Consider the following 21,232-nt stretch of genomic DNA (forward strand, 5'->3'; position numbering starts at 1 on the left):
GCTAGCACTGGGATCATGGAGCCCGCTCAGATCACCACGGCAATTATGAGCACTATGAACACCACGCGCATTGTCCTGGAGTATATGCAGAGCCTGGACATGCCAAAGCAAAACCAGGAGGACCAGCTGAGGAGGAGGCGATTGCAGCGCGGCGACGATAGTGATGAGGAAATTGACATGGACCTCTAACAAGGCACAGGCCCCAGCAATGTGGAAATCATGGTGTTACTGGGGCAGGTTCATGCCATGGAACGCCGATTCTGGGCCCGGGAAACAAGCACAGACTGGTGGGACCGCATCGTGTTGCAGGTCTGGGACGATTCCCAGTGGCTGCGAAACTTTCGCATGCGTAAGGGCACTTTCATGGAACTTTGTGACTTGCTTTCCCCTGCCCTGAAGCGCCAGAATACCAGGATGAGAGCAGCCCTCACAGTTGAGAAGCGAGTGACGATAGCCCTGTGGAAGCTTGCAACGCCAGACAGCTACCGGTCAGTCGGGAATCAATTTGGAGTGGGCAAATCTACTGTGGGGGCTGCTGTGATCCAAGTTGCCAGGGCAATGAGAGACCTGGTGATATCAAGGGTAGTGACTCTGGGAAACGTGCAGGACATAGTGGATGGCTTTGCTGCAATGGGATTCCCAAACTGTGGTGGGGCGATAGACGGAACCCATATCCCTATCTTGGCACCGGCGCACCAAGCCACCGAGTACATAAACCGCAAGGGGTACTTTTCAATGCTGCTGCAAGCCCTGGTGGATCACAAGGGACGTTTCACCGACATCAACGTGGGCTGGCCGGGAAGGGTACATGATGCTCGCGTCTTCAGGCACTCTGTTCTGTTTCGAAAGCTGGAGGAAGGGACTTTCTTCCCGGACCAGAAAATAACCATTGGGGATGTTGAAATGCCTATCGTGATCCTTGGGGACCCAGCCTACCCCTTAATGCCATGGCTCATGAAGCCATACACAGGCAGCCTGGACAGGAGTCAGGATCTGTTCAACTACAGGCTGAGCAAGTGCCGAATGGTGGTGGAATGTGCATTTGGGCGTTTAAAAGCGCGCTGGCGCAGCTCACTGACTCGCTGTGACCTCAGCGAAAAGAATATCCCCATTGTTATTGCTGCTTGCTGTGCGCTCCACAATATCTGTGAGAGTAAGGGGGAGACATTTATGGCGGGGTGGGAGGTAGAGGCAAATCGCCTGGCTGCTGATTACGCGCAGCCAGACACCAGGTCGGTTAGAGCAGCACAGCAGGGCGCGGTGCGCATCAGAGAGGCTTTGAAAACTAGTTTTGTGACTGGGCAGGATATGGTGTGAAACTTCTGTTTGTTTCTCCTTGATGAAATCGCAGCCCCCCCCACGCACCCGGTTAACTCTACTACCCTGTAAACCAAGCACCCCAACCTCCCCTACCCTCCCCTCTTCAAGCACCACTTGCAGAGGCAATAAAGTCATTGTTACTTCACATTCATGCATTCTTTATTAATTGAGCACACAACTAGGGGGATAATTGCAAAGGTAGCCCGGGATGGGTGGGGGAGGAGGGAAGCAGCACACAACTAGGGGGATAATTGCAAAGGTAGCCCGGGATGGGTGGGGGAGGAGGGAAGCAGCACACAACTAGGGGGATAATTGCAAAGGTAGCCCGGGATGGGTGGGGGAGGAGGGAAGGAAAAGGACACACTGCACTTTAAAACTTTAAAACTTATTGCTGTGGAAATCATCTAGGGTGGAGTGATTGGGTGGCCGGAGGCCCCCCCACCGTGTTCTTGGGCGTCTGGGTGAGGAGGCAATGGGACTTGGGGAGGAGGGCTGGTGGTTACAGAGGGGCTGTAGCGGCGGTCTCTGCTCCTGCTGTTGGTTACAGAGGGGCTGTAGCGGCGGTCTCTGCTCCTGCTGTTGGTTACAGAGGGGCTGTAGCGGCGGTCTCTGCTCCTGCTGTTGGTTACAGAGGGGCTGTAGCGGCGGTCTCTGCTCCTGCTGCCTTTCCTGCAGCTCAACCATACGCAGGAGCATATCAGTTTGATGCTCCAGCAGCCGGAGCATCGACTCTTGCTTTCTGAGTACAAGCTGACGCCACTTCTCCTCTTCAGCCCGCGTTTCAGCACGCACCCTCTGCTCTTCAGCCAGCGATTCAGCTCGCCACCTCTCCTCTCGCTCATATTGGGCTTTTCTAAAATCAGTCATTGACTGCCTCCACGCATTCTGCTGTGCTCTGTCAGCGTGGGAGGCAGTCTGTAGTTCAGTGAACATTTCGTCACGCGTCCTTCGCTTCCTTCTTCGAATATTCACTAGCCTCTGTGAAGGTGAAACATTTGCAGCTAGTGGAGGAGAAGGGAGAGTTGTTTAAAAAAGATACATTTTTGAGAACAATGGGTACACTCTTTCACTTTAGATTTTGCCGTGCATCACACAGCACATGTGCTTTCGTTACAAGGTCGCATTTTTCCTCTTATATTGAGGGCCTGCCTGTTTGGTGTGAGAGATCACTCACGCAGTTCCAGGCCACAGATTTCAGCTTGCAGGCAGCCATGGTAAGACACAGTCTTTTGGCTTTTTTAACCTTGTTAACAAGTGGGGATGGTTTAAAACAGTACTGCTCTCATTAACCATACCAAGCACCCGTTGGGTTGGCCATTTAAAATGGGTTTGCAATGTAAAAGGAGGGGCTGCGGTTTCAGGTTTAACATGCAGCACAAACCCAACTAACTCCCCTCCCCCACACACCCAATTCTCTGGGATGGTCACTTCACCCCTCCCCCCACCGCGTGGTTAGCAGCGGGGAATATTTCTGTTCAGCAGAGCAGGAAGGGGCACCTCTGAATGTCCCCTTAATAAAATCGCCCCATTTCAACCAGGTGACCGTGAATGATATCACTCTCCTGAGGATAACAAAGAGCGATAAGGAATGGATGTTGTCTGCATGCCAGCAAACACCGGGACCATACGCTGCCATGCTTTGTTATGCAATGATTCCAGACTACGTGCTACTGGCCTGGCGTGGTAAAGTGTCCTACCATGGCGGACGGGATAAGGCAGCCCTCCCCAGAAACCTTTTGCAAAGGCTTTGGGAGTACATGAAGGAGAGCTTTCTGGAGATGTCCCTGGAGGATTTCCGCTCCATCCCCATACACGTTAACAGACTTTTCCAGTAGCTGTACTGGCCGCGATTGCCAGGGCAAATTAATCATTAATCATTAAACACGCTTGTTTTTAAACCATGTGTAATATTTACAAAGGTACACTCACCAGAGGTCCCCTGTGTGCCCACAGGGTCTTGGGTGAGTTCGGGGGTTACTGGTTCCAGGTCCAGGGTGACAAACATATCCTGGCTGTTGGGGAAACTGGTTTCTCCGCTTCCTTGCTGCTGTGAGCTATCTATGATGTTCTCTCCATCCTCATCTTCCTCGTCCGCCGAACCCGCTTCCCTGTCTCCAGAGAGGGACTGATAGCACACGCTTGGGCTACTGGTGGCTGCACCCCCTAGAATGGCATGCAGCTCCTCGTAGTAGCGGCATGTTTGCGGCTCAGCCCCGGACCTTCCGTTTGTGTCTCTGGCTTTGTGGTAGGCTTGCCTTAGCTCCTTAATTTTCACGCGGCACTGCTGTGCGTCCCTGTTATGGCCTCTGTCCTTCATGGCCTTGGAGATCTTTTCTAATGTGTTGCCATTTCTTTTACTGTTTCGGAGTTCGGCCAGCACTACTTCATCTCCCCAGATGGCGATCAGATCCCGTACCTCCCGTTCGGTCCAGGCTGGAGCTCTTTTGCGATCCTGGGACTGGGACTGGGACTCCATCACTGTTACCTGTGCTGATGAGCTCTGCGTGGTCACCTGTGCTCTCCACGCTGAGCAAACAGGAAATGAAATTCAAACGTTCGCGGGGCTTTTCCTGTCTACTTGGCCAGTGCATCTGAGATGAGAGTGCTGTCCAGAGCGGTCACAATGAAGCACTGTGGGATAGCTCCCGGAGGCCACTAATGTCGAATTCCGTCCTCACTAACCCAATTCCGACCCCCCTAAGGCCGATTTTATCGCTAATCCCCTCGTCGAGGTGGTGTAAAGAAACCGGTTTAAAGGGCCCTTTAAGTCGAAAGAAAGGGCTTCGTCGTGTAAACGTGTCCAGGTTTAAGTCGACTTAACGCAGCTAAAGTCGACCTAAACTCGTAGTGTAGACCAGGCCTAAGCAACTTGGAGGACTCTCTCCACTGCCCTTTTCTGGGGTGGGGTATGGCAGGGCTGCGAGGTGTTCAGCAGGGGGACTCGGGGCCTAGTTCACCTCATTACACACTGATATTCAGGAGGGGATGGTGCTCTTGGCATGAAATGAGTTTTTAACTATGTGTAGTTGTATGCTTTAATTTTCACAAGGATGTTTTATTATGCTCTTTATGTAAGCAAAGAAAAAATTTGCAAACTTCAGTGTTTTTAAATGTTACATACATCATTGCACAACTGGTTAAATTAATTACTTATTTTAACCTTCTGAAACATCAGGTATTTGCACTCTCCTGCAAGCTACCTGTGGTTGACAGTAGCAGAAAGTGCTTTTACACCCACAGTCTCCTGACTTTAGGGATTCACGAATTTTTCATAGTGTGGACCACATCTTAGTAGGTTCTCATGAGCAATCTCCTTTCCTGTTCAGAAATATATCATCACCTTCCTTCCCATTTATGATCCCCCACATCCCTGTATAAATTGCTGGAGTTCTTGTATGGGAAAAAAACTGGGTAAACATTTCATGTAGCTTTACTTTTCTGTAAACTCGGGCCTTACCTATACAGAATTTTTTTTTATAACCTAAGGTGTGAATTAAACAGATTGTTTCACTGGTAACCCAAAGATAAATATGCTCTTCTTATTCTGTCCCTGCCCCTCCCCCCCACCCCCATCCCCCATTATTTTAGTACTTGGGAAGAAGTTTAAATTTAAAACTGAAAAAAGCCACTCTTAAATCTGAATGTGTGTTTACTTGGGGGATTATATTGGTATAACTGGTCCTATGTACACAAAGCCTCAGTTTAAGATCTGAACATAACTAGCATCGTGTGACCAGCCAGTGCTCCATTGACCACAGTTTGGGAACATCTGAACTGTGCACTCCTTGTCTTGTTAACATTTTCATTCGTTTATTTTTATTTTATTATCTTGCAGTCCCTCTCTGGCAACCACATTTCCTTTGTTACCCTGCTATACGTCATACTTCAGACTCTCCCACTCCTTCCATTATCTCCTCTTTTGCTCCCACAAAATGACCCTCTCTGCATGTTAAACCACCAACCAAATAAGCTTCCCCCAAAACCTTTATTCATAAACATCTATTACAGTTCATAACAAACATTCTAAAAAAATAGACCCATCAATATAAATACACAACTACCTAAAGTAGTTTCCCACACTCAGTAGTTTTTCCTTTGCCATGCGGTATCTAAGCATACACCGTAAACTATTTAGGGCAGGCATTATTTTGTCTGAAGAGCCAATGGAGCAATTTATGTAATAAAGTAATAGTAGGATATGTGACTTTATAGACCGGGGGTAGGCAACCTATGGCACGTGTGCCGAAGGCGGCACACGAGCTGATTTTTAGTGGCACTCACACTGCCTGGGTCCGGGGGGTTCTGCTTTTTAATTTAATTTTAAATGAAGCTTCTTAAACATTTTAAAAACCTTATTTACTTTACATACAACAATAGTTTAGTTATATATTATAGACTTAGAGAAAGAGACCTTCTAAAAACGTTAACATGTATTACTGGCACGCAAAACCTTAAATGAGAGTGAATAAATGAAGACTCGGCACACCACTTCTGAAAGGTTGCCGACCCCTGTTCTAGACAATTAGTCTGATACAGTATGGCAGATCCTCTGATTAGACCATGTTCTAGACAATTATTTTTTAAAAACTGAAGTTACACTAGTAGAAGAGGATTACTACTTAATGCTCCACCAATCTGAAAATAATAATTCTTTCCATCACTAAATGAACAGATTGACAAAACGATTGAGAGGAAGTTCCTGCTATTTTGTCCTCAATAGCCTTGAATCAGTTTATTCAGTCTCTATTCAACCTCTGCAAGATATGATTTCCCAAGGAGAATGAAGAGGAAACAAAAGTGCTGTAGTGTAGTCTATCCCAGAAGTTGGAAGAGCCCTTTGGATCCAGGAGGCAGAAAGGACATTTAAGTTTTTAGAGATGAGATCATCAGTTATTGCTGCCCAGAATGATGATATACTGAAATATCTGCAGAGAGAACCTGGATTAATTTTTATTTTATACTTGTAAATACAGACAAAGTTAACAGGCTGATATGGTTCCTGGAATGAGTGGTCAACAAGTGTGATGACCCCTGTCTCCAATGGGAATCTGCTCCCTGAAACCATCCTGCAGTCAGACTGGTGCATTGTTAGAATATACAAAAGAGACTGAAGGAATACAATGTAGCAACTCTGCAACAAGTAACAGTTACCATTGAACTGTGAGGCTGTAGTGGAGCTAAAAATTGTCGAAACAAAGTGATTTGCAGCTGAGTACTTTGACATTGTCATAGGACAATGTTTTACATAGATCTTGGGTCTTTGCTCTTATGACTTGGGTGAGCAACTGTCTTCTGCAGTGCTTAAATTCTTTTATCAAATTGTTATAGAAGGAAATGAATAAGGTAATGATATCTTGTTTCCTGGTGTGTTTTGTGTATACAAATTAATATGCAATAAAAACACAGCACTCATAAATATTTTTGACAAGTGTATCTGTTTAACATAGGAAAGTCTCTCTCATCACAACTTATGTGAGCATCTCACAAAAGTTGTTCATATTCAAACAGCATTTCTTTGAGGTAAGGAACACTTCCTGTTTCTCAGATAGGGAACTGAGACAGAGATTAAAGTTGTGTAGTAAGCCTGCGGCAGAGCCAAGAGTTCAGCCTAGTTTTAACCACCAGACTGTCCTTCAGAAGGAGACACATTCTCATCTAGGGAAAACAAGGAACACTTTCCTTTGTGTGGCAACTTGAATATAATTTTAAAAATCCTGGCCCTGCCTGGATGTAAAACTGACTCTGGTGAAAGCCTTCACAAAAAACTAATGATCTAAGGAATGCCGCAAGGCTTGTGAGGCAACTTTTCACATGGAAAATAGTGAAGTTTTGTGCTTATATACTTGAAAAAGCTCACCCTGACTCTTTTGAGAGAGCACAGTGTGCTGTTTGGATCCGTCAGCATTTGAACATCAAGAAAAAGTTAGGGTAGTGGTAAATACTTCAGCAGCATACTCCAGTAAATCTCTGGGACTATAGTTCTAGGTCTTGGCGCAGGATGTCTTGAACAGCTCATAAAACAAATCACATTTTTCTGCTTTTAAATCTGGTGCTTGATTTCTTACTTAAGCATTCTTGTATGTAGTCAAAATTGTTCTTTATTGTTTTAGACTATTAGTGCAAATTTTATTAAGATGGAGTTTAGATAGTAAAGAAAAACCTTCTTTACAATATTTAAATTCACAGTTCAAGGACAAGGCGAGATTATCTTTAACTATGCTCTTGTATCTTACCAGTGATATCTGTTACAGCCAACTGTGTGTGTTCTCAAAATTATTACCTATGGAAACAAAATACACTCTGTAGATTAGGGATCTCAAACTCAAATGACCACGAGGGCCACATGAGGACTAGTACATTGGCCCAAGGGCCGCATCACTGACCCCCCCCCCCCCACCCCCTGCTGCCCCTAACCCCCACCCACTCCACCCCTTCCATGAGGCCCCACCCCTTCCCTGCCCCCATTCCAACCCCTTCCCCAAAGTCCCTTCCCCAAATCCCCCCCCCCTGCCCTGCCTCTTCTCTGCCTCCTCCCCTGAGTGCGTAGCTCCCTGCTCCTCCCCCCTCCCTCGGCAGCGGGAAGCGCCTGGAGGTAGGCAGAGGAGTGGGGATGCAGCATGGGGGTGGGGGTGGGGAGGCGGCGGGTGAGTGGATCTTGGTGGCCGCAGGAAATAACTTGGGAGGGCGGCGGCAAATAACTCAGGGGGAGCTTGGCGGGCCGCAGCCAATAACTCTGCGGGCCGCGTGTTTGAGACCCCTGCTGTAGATAATTCTGCGTTGTCCTCTCTCACTGGAACCACTTGTTATGTGAAATGAACTACGGTAGGAATTGCATTTAGTGTATGAAGCAGAGATAGTTGAACATTGTTCATCAAATACATTATCCAATTTTTTTCCAGTATTAAAGCAAGTCTTCAACTGGTAGAATATTATGTTATACATTATTTGATGGATAATTAATCCCTCAAATCATCCATCAGATAATGGTGTAAAATGCACTAAAGCTGGAGAACATGGCCATTGGAGACTTCCTCTTGACTAAGGGAATTTTCAGTTGGTATAGAACTTTCAGATTGGTTTGCTTGGCTGCTTTGCACTTGGAAAATGCATTCCATTCTGGTGGTTTCCCAGAACTATTCTACCCCAGCAATTATCCACCATTGAATTGGAACACACCCATTTATTTTGAGACCAATCTCTAAATACTCTCTGTAGTCTGATAAGTAGGTACATGCACTTTATTTAAGTGAATTCCTTTCCCCAATGAAAATGCAGTTCTGTACTGAGTGTTTGAGCAGATCAGACACACATACCTCCTTACCCTTATAAGAGGAAGATACCACATAACAGTTCATGGGACATTAATATTGCATTATATGATACTAGTTATAGCAGAATTGCATAGTTTATAAAAAACTTCTATTACCACAGCAAATTTCAACTATATTATTTAATCTTGTGTATTTGTGATCCTAAATTTGAATCCCATGCATTTGGGAGGAAACCATATTCTGTACAACTGGATTATACTATACATTAGTCAGTGATACTCCAGTATAGCCAAGTTTTCTATCTCGTTTAACTAGATATGCCAGGTAGGTAACAGTGATCAAGTGATATGCTTTATCTGAAGTCTCCGAATAACCCATAATTGAAAGATGACTTCTAAAGGATCACAGCTATTATCAGTTTCTTGTGCTTTGCACAATTTTTTTTATAGAACAGCATTTTCACTTACATTGAGTTTATATTAAATGTGATACTATCCCAGATCTACCAAGTTCACTGGTAGTAACTCCTGTATTTAGATTGCTGAACCCTTACAATTGTAAAGGATTTTGGTACCTTTCCTTTGAGAAACTCTCATTCTTCCATTGTTTGCAGAAGACCTTAGATACTCAAAGGGAGGAGTGTCCTCGAACTAGGGAAATGCTTTTTTTGTCATGAAATTTCCTTTCAGCTTTTGCTGAGCTGTAAACTGTTAAAAAAAAAAAAATCACCATTCCCCTTCTTTCATGTGTTCCTCAGGAAAATTTTGACAGCTTGCCAAAATAACAGAACACATAAAAGGGCTAAGAAGCTGCTGCTGCAGCAGCACATGCTGTATTGGGAACACCTGGGAGCTGCCAGAGCAGCTGTATGGAGGGATTGGGTGGAGAAGAAAGCCAAGCTGGGCTCTCCACCCCCTGGGCACAGCCCCTGTCACTGGTGGCCTATGCTGCCCCTGGGGGACTCAGCCTGGGCATGTTCTTCCCAAATTTCCAGGGAGGAGGTGGCAGGAGAAGGAAAGAGAAGCACAAAGCGTAGTCATTCTGGGCTACTCCTGGATCCAGGAGTCCCGTGGTGTCCCCCCCCCCCCCCACACACACACACCCCACACACTGGGATAACAGCCTTACCTGCTATCAGCTATTGTAGTTGGTCCTGTAGATCAAGAGTTAGTAGTCTGTGCTGTAATGATGAAGGTTCAGGCTTCATTACCCACTGATGCATAATGAGGGGTTGTTCGTTGCACACAGTAGAACTTTATTTAAAAAATAAACAGACAAACCAAAAAAACATGGTAAAATTTTTTGTTTGCAGAATCAGGCACTCAAAAGGTAGGAAACGTCAGATTTATAGTTAACCTCTACAGCTTAATTGTGCTCCCTTGTGCATGTGAATAAGTCTTAATTACGTGATCACATACTTTTTTCCTACATGATTCCTGTCTCCTTCAATACACAGAGGTCAGAATGAAGATTTCATGGGCAACTGTAAATCTGGCGTTTTCTAACTTTCAAGTGCTTGCCTTTGCAACCCAAGTTTTTTTTAATCTAATATAGAATTAGTTTTGGATGGGGACTGCTTAACCTTCTGTAATCTGTTAACACCAGTTCATTGCACTGTGTACATTTTCACTAAGTATTGTCAGCGTAAAACTGTTTTTTGGTAAAGATATCTTAACTATATATTGATTATTAGAACAATGGATAGTAAATAATTCAAAAACTGTAATTGAGATAAGCTGTCTTATTTTAAATGTTGAATCCTTTCTGTTTGCTTTTTTTTTTTTAAACCAGGAGCCAATGAAATCCAGAGCACCACAGCTACACTTGGAATACAGATTCTACAAGCAATTAGGATCTGGAGGTAAAGATACATATAGTGTATCAGACTGTAAAATAATGTGAAAACTGACAATGGATTAAACATGAATTGACTGATCTTGGGGTGTAACTGTCCTTAAAGAACATCTTTTTAAATCGGCAGGTAGCCATAGCAGCAAAACAAAAAATAGACTAAAAGCTGTTTGGTTTCATATATAACTTTATTGCTGGAATATTTTCATGTCAGTACTGGCTTATTCACTCTGATGGAAATATATTATGTAGTCTATTTATACACTTTTTTTTACAATTGTGAGTATATGTATTTAACTTTTGATTTATTGTAAATTGATATTTTTTACCTATTAAAAATATAGCTTCCAGATACTCAAACCTTAGATGTTATAGATGTTGTTGGTATAAATTGGTGTGCTAAGGGCTTGTCTGCACAAACACTTAGCTGTGGCAAGCTTGTGTGTAAATCTGCTTCTCACCAAGTGTCCACGTAGCTCCTTCTGATACACACTAAAATTCCGTAGTACAGTAATCTACCCTTTCTGAAATGGGAGCACATTAAAGTGCACAAGGGAACTTTTAGTGCATGCCAGCAGGGCTCATATGAACATTTAGTGTGTGGCAGGAGGAGACTGTTCCAGAATTTCACTCCTCTGATAGTTAGAAACCTTCCTCTAATTTCAAGCCTAAACTTGATGATGGCAAGTTTATATTCATTTGTTCTTGTGATAAATTGGCCCTTAACTTAAGTGAGTCCTCTCCCACCCTGGTGTTTATCCCTCTGATGTATTTATAGAGATCTATCATATTTCCCCTCATCCTTTGTTTTGCTAGGCTGAACAAGCCAAGCTCCTTAAGTCTCCTCTCTGAAGGTTGGTTCTCCATTCCTCTTATCATCCCAGTAGCCCTTCTCTGCAGCTGTTTCAGTTTGAATTTATCTTTCTTAAACTTGGGAGACGAGGATTGCACACAGCATTACAGATGAGGTCTCACCAGTGCCTTATATAATGGTGGTAACATTTCCCTATCTCTACTGGAAATACTTTGCCTGATGCATCCTAGGATTGCATTAGCATTTTTCATGGCCGCATCACATTGGTGGCTCATCGTCATCCTGCGATTGACCAATATACCCATGTCTTTCTCCTCCTATTGCTTCTGACTGATGCTTCCCCAGTTTATAGCAAAAATTCTTTGGTCCCTAAGTGCATGACCTTGCACTTTGCATTATTAAATTTCATCCCATTTCTCTTTATTCCAGTTTTCAAGGTTGTCCAAACCTTCTTGTATGCTCTTCTGGTCTTTCTCCATAATGGCAATACCTCCAACTTTGTGTCATATGCAAATTTTGTGCCAAGGTCATTAATGAAAATGTTGAATAAGGTTGGTCCCAAGACTGTTCCTTGGAGAAACTTAACTAGTAACCTCCTTCTAGCGTGACAGTTCACCTTTCAGTGTGATCTGTTATAGTCTTCCCTTTAACCAGTTCCTTACCCATCTTTCAATTGTGTAGCTACAGTATATCTTGATTATAGTAAGGATTTTGATGCAATCCCACCTGACAGTCTCATAAGCAAACTAGGAAAATGTGTTCTAGATGATATTACTCTAACTTTGGTGCATAAATGGTTGGAAGACCATACTCAGAGTAGTTATCAATAGTTTGCTGTAAAAATGGGAGGATGGTATCTAGTAGTCAGTATTTTTATTAATGACTTTGATAATGTTGTGGAAAGTATGCTTATACAGTTTGTGGCTATCACCAAGCTGGGAGGAGCTGCAAGCAGTTTGGAGGACGGAATTAGAATTCAAAACAACCTTGACAAATTGGATAACTGGTCAGAAATCATCAAGATGAAATTCAACAAAGACAATTGCAAAGTACTACACTTAAGAAAGGAAAAATCAAATGCACAACTACAAAATGAGACATAAGTAGCTAGATTATTCCGCTGCTACTGCTGTAAAGGATTTGGGGGTATAGTGGATCACAAATGAGTTGTCAATGTGATGCACTTGCAAAAGAGGCTGATACCTTTCTGGCGTGTATTAACAGAAATATGATATGTAAAACATGGGAAGTAACTGTCCCACTCAGCTCGGCACTGGTGAGGCCTCACTTGGAGTACTGTCTCCAGTTTTGGGTGCCATGCTTTAAGAAAGATGTGGACAAACTGGAGAGTGTCCAGAGAATAATAAAAGGTTTAGAAAACCTGACCTGGAAGAAAGATTAAAAAAAACCCCAAAACTGATGTGTGTAAAGATGACTGGGGGGTGGGGGGAGAGGAGGACAGTGACAGACCCGAGAAAGTCTTCAAATAAGCTAATGGCTGTTATAAAGAGGATAGTGATCAATTGTTTGTCATGTCCACTGTGAAGGCAGGACAAGAAGTAATGTGCTTAATCTGCAGCAAGTGAGATTTGAGCTAGATATTGGGGGGCGGGGGGGGGGGGGGATTCTAGCTATAAGGATAGTTAAGTATTAGAACAGGCTTCCAAGGGAGGTTGTGGAATCCCCATCATTGAAAGTTTTTAACATCAGGTATAGTGGATTATATTTTTTAAAAACTACATTATTGCATTGTTAAGGCTGCATAGTCAAGCATTCAAGTTGGGAAGTTCCAGAATTAAGGTTGAGTGTTCAACCTTAATTCAGCTGCCTTGTTTGCATACATTGTTAGTTTTTAATTCAATATTTTGTTTTAATGTTTTGTGTGGGCCTATGCCGTCTTTAGTACACACAGTCCAAATTGTGCACTGAATACAGAATTTCCTCATGGTCTATTCTGTGGCACTCATCACCTGAGTTAGTGACTCCCTCCTACTTCAACAGGAAGGTTAGAACTTCCAGATCTAGAGTACAGTTCAAATGACGGCACAATTCTCACAGTAACTGAAAGCCGCAGTAGGTTGTCCTCTTCTGTGGACCAACCACTAGAGGTAGATGATACACATTTTGTCAGTGGGTTTCACATATATTTGCTGACAGCAGAGGATTGTTGAAACTAAGTTATTTTCCATATTCGGAGGGGAGTGTACTCTAGGGGTTATAGACCCTTCGGCCCCTCCAGCCTGTCCTTTTCCCAGTCTTCATACCTCTCTCTCTTGCTCAAAAAAAAAAAAAAAAAAAAAAAAAAGCCTTGAAATTTTTTTTACACAAAATCCAGAACCAGTTACAATGTCTGGGCTGATTTACTCTTGTATGAATCCATTATGTAATAGTGAAAGGACGTATGGATTAAATTTATCCAGTACCTCATTAACTTTCGGATTCACCACTCAATTTGTGCTTTTACCTTGTTGGCAAGCAAGGATAAATGTACTCTAACTTGCTACTTAAACTTTTTAATTATAAAATATGCTCCCAAAATAATCTTTAGTTTTTTAATGTGAATTGTGATGTTGATAATCAGATTCACAGGGTCAAATTCTACATATTTTCCATACATTAAATTGGACTATGTTTTCTAGCTTCACATCAGCAGCTACCACTATCTGATGCTCTGTGGAAAGTGACTTCCCACTCCCCCAAAATATATGCCCAGCCAGTTGTGCACTGAAGTGGGATGGGGAATCAGTTACTGCAAGTGATTTCATTCTGAGGCATGACATTTGATAACTCTTAGTTTAGCTTGTCCTATTACAGTTGTCAATGGTTGTAAAATTATCCAGCCCTTAAGGGAAGGTGGGGGGAATTTCAGCCATAGCATTTGAATTAATGGTTTCCTTTGTCAGTAAATTCTGCAGGATGACAATACATTATGTAATAGTACTTCCTTTTTCATTGGTTCTAAATTAACTTGCTGCTAAGATCATTGAGCCCTTGATCTTTCATTGTGGAATGGAGTAAAATAGAGGGAACTGATCAGTTTACATTATATAGGCCTTTCATAACTTAAATTATCGTAAGTCAAGTCTCTTATGCTTTGCTTTCCAGGCAATCTTTTTTTATTTTTGCAATCTCTTGTTATGTGTGTCCTGTCATATTTCAGAAGTCAGGGGTAAGAAGGTACGAATCCCAGAGTGCTTTATTGCAACTTGCATCTTGGCAATTCTTGGGGGCTAAGTAATGGGGCAAAGAGAATGGGATGAATCTTCTAGATTGTGGAGTACTCTTCCTATAAACAAGATAGGAATCTCGACCCTAAGAATAAGATGCTCTAGGAGAGTAGTGCAAATGGGTCCAAAGATCTTTGGGTGCATTAACACCGTTGGTGCACCTCTTGCTGCTTTCTGGAGTGTAGAAGAGAAAACATGGATCTCTGTTGGTGTGTACACTGCTGGTGGCCATGCATTCCACCAGAGCTGGTGCTTTAGTGAAAATTAATTGGGGAAACTAGTTTTCTGAAATTAGATTAGTACATATATTTAACACAATCTAAGGAAATTAGTTAATTTATCGATCTTTCACGTAAGTGATGTGCTTTTTCTTTAGCGACAGACCCAATTGAAGAGTTTTGTAAAAACTCAGTCACTCCTTTTTACACAGCCACAATTCAAAAGTAAGAATAATTCAGTGAACTATTGGCAGGAAAACTTAACTAAAGGAAATACTTATTTACCCAGCAAGCGATCAGTCTGTCAGCACTGTGGCAATAAATTGAGAAGTCAATTTTAAAAGGTAATTTAATTGCTGTTTCTAATACTCAGAACTACAGGATAAGTGAATAAAACTGATAGGCATAGGTATACAATGTACACTTAGTGCAGTCCAGAACACTTTACCTTTCAGAAGTTCCCTGTATGTATTACCAGTTCTTATCTGAAATTAAACTACACCCAGGAGCATGAATAACACTCAGTTAATCAGTGCATATTACATTTTCTCAGTGCATGTCATATCTGTATGGATGATATGAGCACCATCCATCACTGTTCAGGCAGGTTGGCTTTGTGGCCCTGTACCTTCGGAATCTGTTGGCGTATTAAAGGAGGAATTGTGCAAGCTAGGACCCAAGGCCTTTCTTTCTGAAGGCTTGTTAGGCAGCCAACATTCTTTTCTCTTTCCTTACGCGCCAAGCTCACGGAATGTGTAATAAATTCAAACATTGTGAATTATTTGAATTGAACTTCTAACCAGGATATAACACCGGTTAGAAGTCCAATTCAAAGCCCTGGTAGTATGTTTCATTTTCCCCAAATGCAACCATCACCACTAACACGTTGCAGTGCCTTCAAGAGACTAGCTTCTGCATGAAGGAGCAGCTGGCTCAAAGTCGTTTTAGGCAATACCAATGTGATGCTGGTTGGAAGAGGAGATGATGCTTAGAGATCATTTATATATTGTCCTTCCCAACCACTGGGCATATGCACCACATTTGTCAAAGAGGTGAAAAACCTTGTGGTCATGATAAGCTCATTACTGAGCCAATGTGTTTGGGTATCATCAGTGATTATTAGCCTTTTTTTGAATTTCCAGCTTGTTGGGAAATGTTGGTCCTTTATCTCATTTGAGGACCTGGTCACAAAGGTCTATATGTTTATCACATCCAGGCTGGATTATTGGAATTCACTGTATCTGAAGCTGAAAAGGAAAACATGTAAGGGATCCTGCTTCTGCACAATGCAGCTTTCCGCTGCCTCCACAGGCTAAACTACCTTGAGCACATCACCCCATACTCTGATCTCTCTACCAACTCCCAGTCCCTTTACACTGCAAGTTCAAAGCCTTGGTTCCGATTTTCAAAGCCTTTTATATGTCCGTTCCTAGCTATACTACAGAACAAATCTCCATCTATGAACTATCAAGACAATTCAGCTCCTCTGGAAAAAACCCAGGATGAAGCATGTGAGAACCTGTGACAAAACATTCAAGGCTGTGGAACAAACTTCAAGAGATGAAACTAATCCAGAGTTGTCTTACATTTAGGTTATACTGAAAGACCTTTCTTTTAGATAAGTTTCCCACTGTATTTGGAATATTTACAACTACCACCCTCATCTCCTACCACTAACATAAAAAAATCTACACCAAGCAGAGTGTCCTATAACCAGAGAAGGGAGAGGAGCTTGAAGACTCTGTGAAAGACTTTGCTTGGCCTTTGCAATAGAAATCTAACCTGGAAGATGCATGTTTTATGATGGTAAACACCTGTGCAAGAACCCAGAGAAACTATTCTACTACTGAATTGAAAAGAAGACTCAGCTTGAGGCCTGTCTCAACTGGACCCTGTAGATTGAGATAGGTACACTTGTAGAACATGGTTTGAGAACTGGCTGTCCTGGTCACTAATACTTAGAAATGTCACCACTCCATATTCTCCAACATCTGGACAAAATTCCAAATTCCATTATGTGAATTATGTGAGTGTACAGTAGTCAGAAATACAGTATATTCAACCAACACATTCTTTTTTTGCTGGCTGGCAACCAACATACCAGACTTTTCCCACTCGTGCTGGCTGTTGGGCTGTCCCAGTTTGGACACCACCCACTGGACTGTGACCCTGAATATCGCCTGTGGGTATGTGCTTCTACCTAACACCAGATTCTCTAAGCAGGCAAATTATATTGGGAGTGTGAGGCACAGATGTTTCCCTAGTTTCACAGTAGCCCATTTACTCTTCTCTTCAGGCAGCTTGTACTTCACCTTCGTGCCTACTGTTGCTCCTATTCTCTTTATAACTGAGAATAGCAGTTCTCATCAAGGGCCTTTTTCTGGAAAGATGGGTGAGGCTTTTTTCTAGAAAAGGAGGTGGCTAGTCAGCACCCAAATAAATAAAATATTTTTAAAAACTTAGGTTGCTTATTTATAAATTCTAAATTTTAACCAGGGGCGGCTCTGTTTTTTGCCGCCCCAAGCACGGCAGTCAGGCAGATTTGGCGGCGTTTCTGCGGGTGATCTGCCGGTCCCACGCCTTCGGCGTACTTGCCGCTGAAGCCGTGGGACCGGCGGACCTCCCGCAGGCATGCCGCCGAAGGCTGCCTGACTGCCGCCCTCACAGCGACCGGCACTCCGCCCCCCGCGGCTCGCTGCCCCAGGCACGTGCTTGCTGCGCTGGTGCCTGGAGCTGCCCCTGATTTTAACACTGGAAGTGTTCAGTTGCCTATTAAGATAATATTGGTACCCATCCAATATAGCAGATATACCAATATTTTGTTTCTGAAAGTATAAGAAACAAAATATTTTACATGTCTTTGTAGATATTGGTTGTCCTAATAGCTGCACCAAAACAAAGGGTCCATGTCTCCCCCGCCCCCTTTGTTACATTATTTAAGGGCCCTATCCAGAGACAAAGTGGTACAGGACATGTCAAGAATAATCTGGATTGTGAATGATTGTGATTTCATGCTAAATTCGGGAAAGAGCCACCTAAATCCAATTCAACAGATATATAGTGTGGAAGTGGAAATTAACATAAAGAGCAACAAAGTCTTCATTTCTCAAGAGAGACAGAAAAAATGGTCATTGACCAAGTGGGTTGTCAACCGCAGTGAAGTCTGTGTCCACTTTATAACTGCTGGGAATGATAGTATTGTGCATGACAAGCTGCAGTGTACTTAGATTCACACAAGACCTTTTAATTTTTTCCGCCATCTTCCGTTTGAACAAGAAAATTTGTCTTCCACTAAATATAATCGCTTCTCTCAGATGGTGGCTTAACTGTAGTCCCTTCAAGCACTGGTTTCATAGCTGAACCAGACACACTGGTGTTTCATCTTTAATGCCAGACTTGCAGGATGGAGAGCTCGCACATAACATGAGATTAATTCATGTAACTTGGAAAAATCAGGAAACAAAATGTAGTATAAGCTGGTTAGAACGCAAAACAATATGATATGGACTCCACGCTTTCTTTCCATGGGTGAAAAATTCAAATTTTAATTGACAGACAACACCAGTGTCACAGCCCATGTTAAGCAGGGTGGAATGAGATAATCATCCCTACAATGGGAGACTTGTCTTCTGATACCTTAGGTGGAGCAGAATATTAAGTCTATCCATGCTTTGCATATCCAGAGAAGGAGAAATATTATTGCCAACTGGCTCAGGAGAGAAGAACTAGATGAGGGAGAGTGGAGTCTTCATCTAGAGGTATGTTAGCTCTTGGTGAACATGTTTGGTGCCCCAAAGATGGTCATATCTGCATCACCCATGAATCATGGGATTACTGCATATTTCTCTGAAGAGGGATCCAAGGACCAGATAAAAATGCTCTCCCCCAGAGGTGTCCGAAAGGTCTGTGTAACCTTTCCTCCTTTCCCTGTACTACTGTGATCAATCTCAGGGCAGCAAGTACTACAAGTCACCTTATAACCCCCTACCTCCAGCCTGAGGAAGTCTTGCCTATGTCTAGCTAGATATCAGCTTCCTAACACCACCAGTCTTTTAGTCGCTCAAGTACTCTCCTCTGGCCTGTGTGAGCCCTGTGTTTGCTTTTGCAGGTTAACAATATTGCTTTTGCAGGTTAACAATAGGTGCCCCTTGGTCCCCAAGTCCCTTTCAGTTGTTCCCCTATGATATCCAGCCCCTGACACTGGCTACTCACAGAAATCCCAACTCCTCCGCTCCCAAAGGAGCAGTGTGCCCCCAGTCTACCAGTTTTACCTTAAAGCGCTGCTCCTGTAACCCACATAGCATTTTCAAGCACTTATAATAAAACAAAAGTAGCTTTATTAAAGAAAGAATAGAACGTGAACTAGGAACAAAAGAGTGGTCGAAACAAATCATTAAAATATAAAACAAAATAATAAAACTTAAACCTGGGTCTACACTGATTAATGGTCACCTTTCCTGTCTCATAAACTAGGTTCTCCCTACCCCTCACCCCAGAAGATCAGTCTGTTATACAGCTGGCTGTCTTCACAGGAACGAGGATCCATTTTTTGTGAGAATATACCTGATCCCGCAAGATATCTCCTCAGAGTAAATCTTCCTTTTATACTGAAACAGTCTTTTTTCATAGACGAGGCAAACTTCTGTCTGCAACGTTCCTTTTTGTACCTCCTTGTGGCTTTGCTTGTTTGCAGTTGCCTCTGATAGTTTTTTTCCATTCATAGTATTGGGATGGAGCAAGGCTAGACAACTGAGCCTTGCATTACATCACTGGCTAAACTGGGAGGAGTGACGACTCCCTTCTGTGTGAATGAGCTATCACCAAAACACATTATCCCCCGGTGACTAACTTTTTCTTGAAGACCATAAAGATACTTCCAGTGTAGTTACACATATAGTCAATATTTAAGGAGTAATGTATCTCACAATGATTGAGTCTAGATAAGTTATGAGCTTTCTGTATATACCTTACATCAGTGGTGGGCAACCTGCAGCTCGTGGGCCACATGCGACCCATCAGGGTAATCTGATTGTGGGCCACGAGACGTTTTGCTGATGTTGACCTTCCTTAGGCACAGCTGCAGGGACGTGCTGGCCGCTGCTTCCCACAGCTCCCATTGGCCGGGAACAGAGAACCACGGCCACTGGGAGCTGCGGGGGGCCGTGTCTGCGGACGGTCAACGTCAGCAAAATGTCTTGCGGCCTGCAATCAGATTACCCTGATGGGCCGCATGCAGCCCGCGGGCTGCAGGTTGCCCACCACTGCCTTACATGCTACTCTTTATGGATAAATACCCTGCACAATGCATTTGGTGTAGTGAGTTTGTTAGGTCTGAGATGAGAGTTGTTTGTACAGAACGGGCGACCCTTTGCTGAGGAGCCTCTGTCACAACTACCAAGAGTCATCCAGAAGATCTGGAGTGAAAAGACAATGGTGACTTCAGTAGTTCTGTTTTGGCTAAGGATGCCTTGGTTTTCTGGTATTTTCAACATGGCTTAGACAACTCCCCAAACTCTCTAAAGCAAGATCTACTGTCTCTGATCAAATTATCAGCCAGAGTACCTTCCTGGTTTTTGAGGGACTTGCAGGAATAGGAAAATAGTATATTTAGAGGGTGTTGTCTCTTGTCATGTGTAAAAAAAAAAAAAAAAAAAAAAAAAGTTTCTACCAATTTTTCTTTCCTCAGAATATGAAGTTCAAACAATGGTTCAGAAAATTTCATGTTTCACAGTAGACTTCTACATCTCAGATGTTAGATTGCCTGAACACAATTGTCATAGTTTCTCCCTTAACATGTCAAGTAGCTATGCTAATTTTGTATATTGAGTGCTGCATGCAGAAGGAGGATTTAATTGAATGCAGGTATCAGATTCTTTCTCAGAGTTGTCGTTATTCTTGTGGCACCTTAGAGACTAACAAATTTATTTGGGCATAAGCTAGCTCATGAAAGCTTATGCCCAAATAAATTTGTTAGTCTCGAAGGTACCACAAGGACTCCTCGTTGTTTTTGCTGATACAGACTAACACGGCTACCACTCTGAAACCAGTCATTATTCTATTTCCCAACCCCTCTCTCCCACTCCTGGATTCACTGAGTTCCTCCATGGAACTTCAGCTTGGTTCTTAATGCCCTGACTGGATACCTATTCAAACCTCTCAGAAAAGCTTGCTTGTATTTCTCTCCATGTGGCCTGTCTGATAACACTGGTCTACAATTTTTGAGAAGTCGTCTGCTTCAGAGATAAAATCTGCTATTTATTATGTATTTTGATGTGCTGAATTCAAATATGACAATTAAAACAACTGATTGGCTACTGTTTCTAAGATATTTAAGTTTTTACATTTTATGTCTATGTATATTGTCTAGATAGTAGAGTTTTAATCATAAATTGTAAAGCTAGGTCTTTTCATGTGTTTATGGTTGCTTTACATGATAATATTTCACCTGTCCTGTTTATGTAACACTTTAAAAATCAGCAAAAGGGTTATATAAATAAAATTTATTATGAAACAAAAGGCAAAAAACTATTC

General features: G+C 42.8%; 1 protein-coding gene across 2 annotated transcripts in view; it reads left to right on the plus strand.

The window, feature by feature from the left end:
* Window positions 1-21,232, plus strand: part of CSNK1G3 (casein kinase 1 gamma 3) — a 141,765-nt gene that overhangs the window by 38,391 nt on the left and 82,142 nt on the right. For both annotated transcript variants that reach the window (XM_065406893.1, XM_065406894.1), the window contains exon 5: window positions 10,383-10,452. In XM_065406893.1, coding sequence (XP_065262965.1) covers window positions 10,383-10,452 — 70 coding nt within the window. The remainder of the gene's footprint in view (window positions 1-10,382; window positions 10,453-21,232) is intronic.

The sequence above is a fragment of the Emys orbicularis genome, chromosome 6 (genome assembly GCF_028017835.1).
Source record: "Emys orbicularis isolate rEmyOrb1 chromosome 6, rEmyOrb1.hap1, whole genome shotgun sequence".
NCBI classification, from domain to species: Eukaryota; Metazoa; Chordata; order Testudines; family Emydidae; genus Emys; species Emys orbicularis.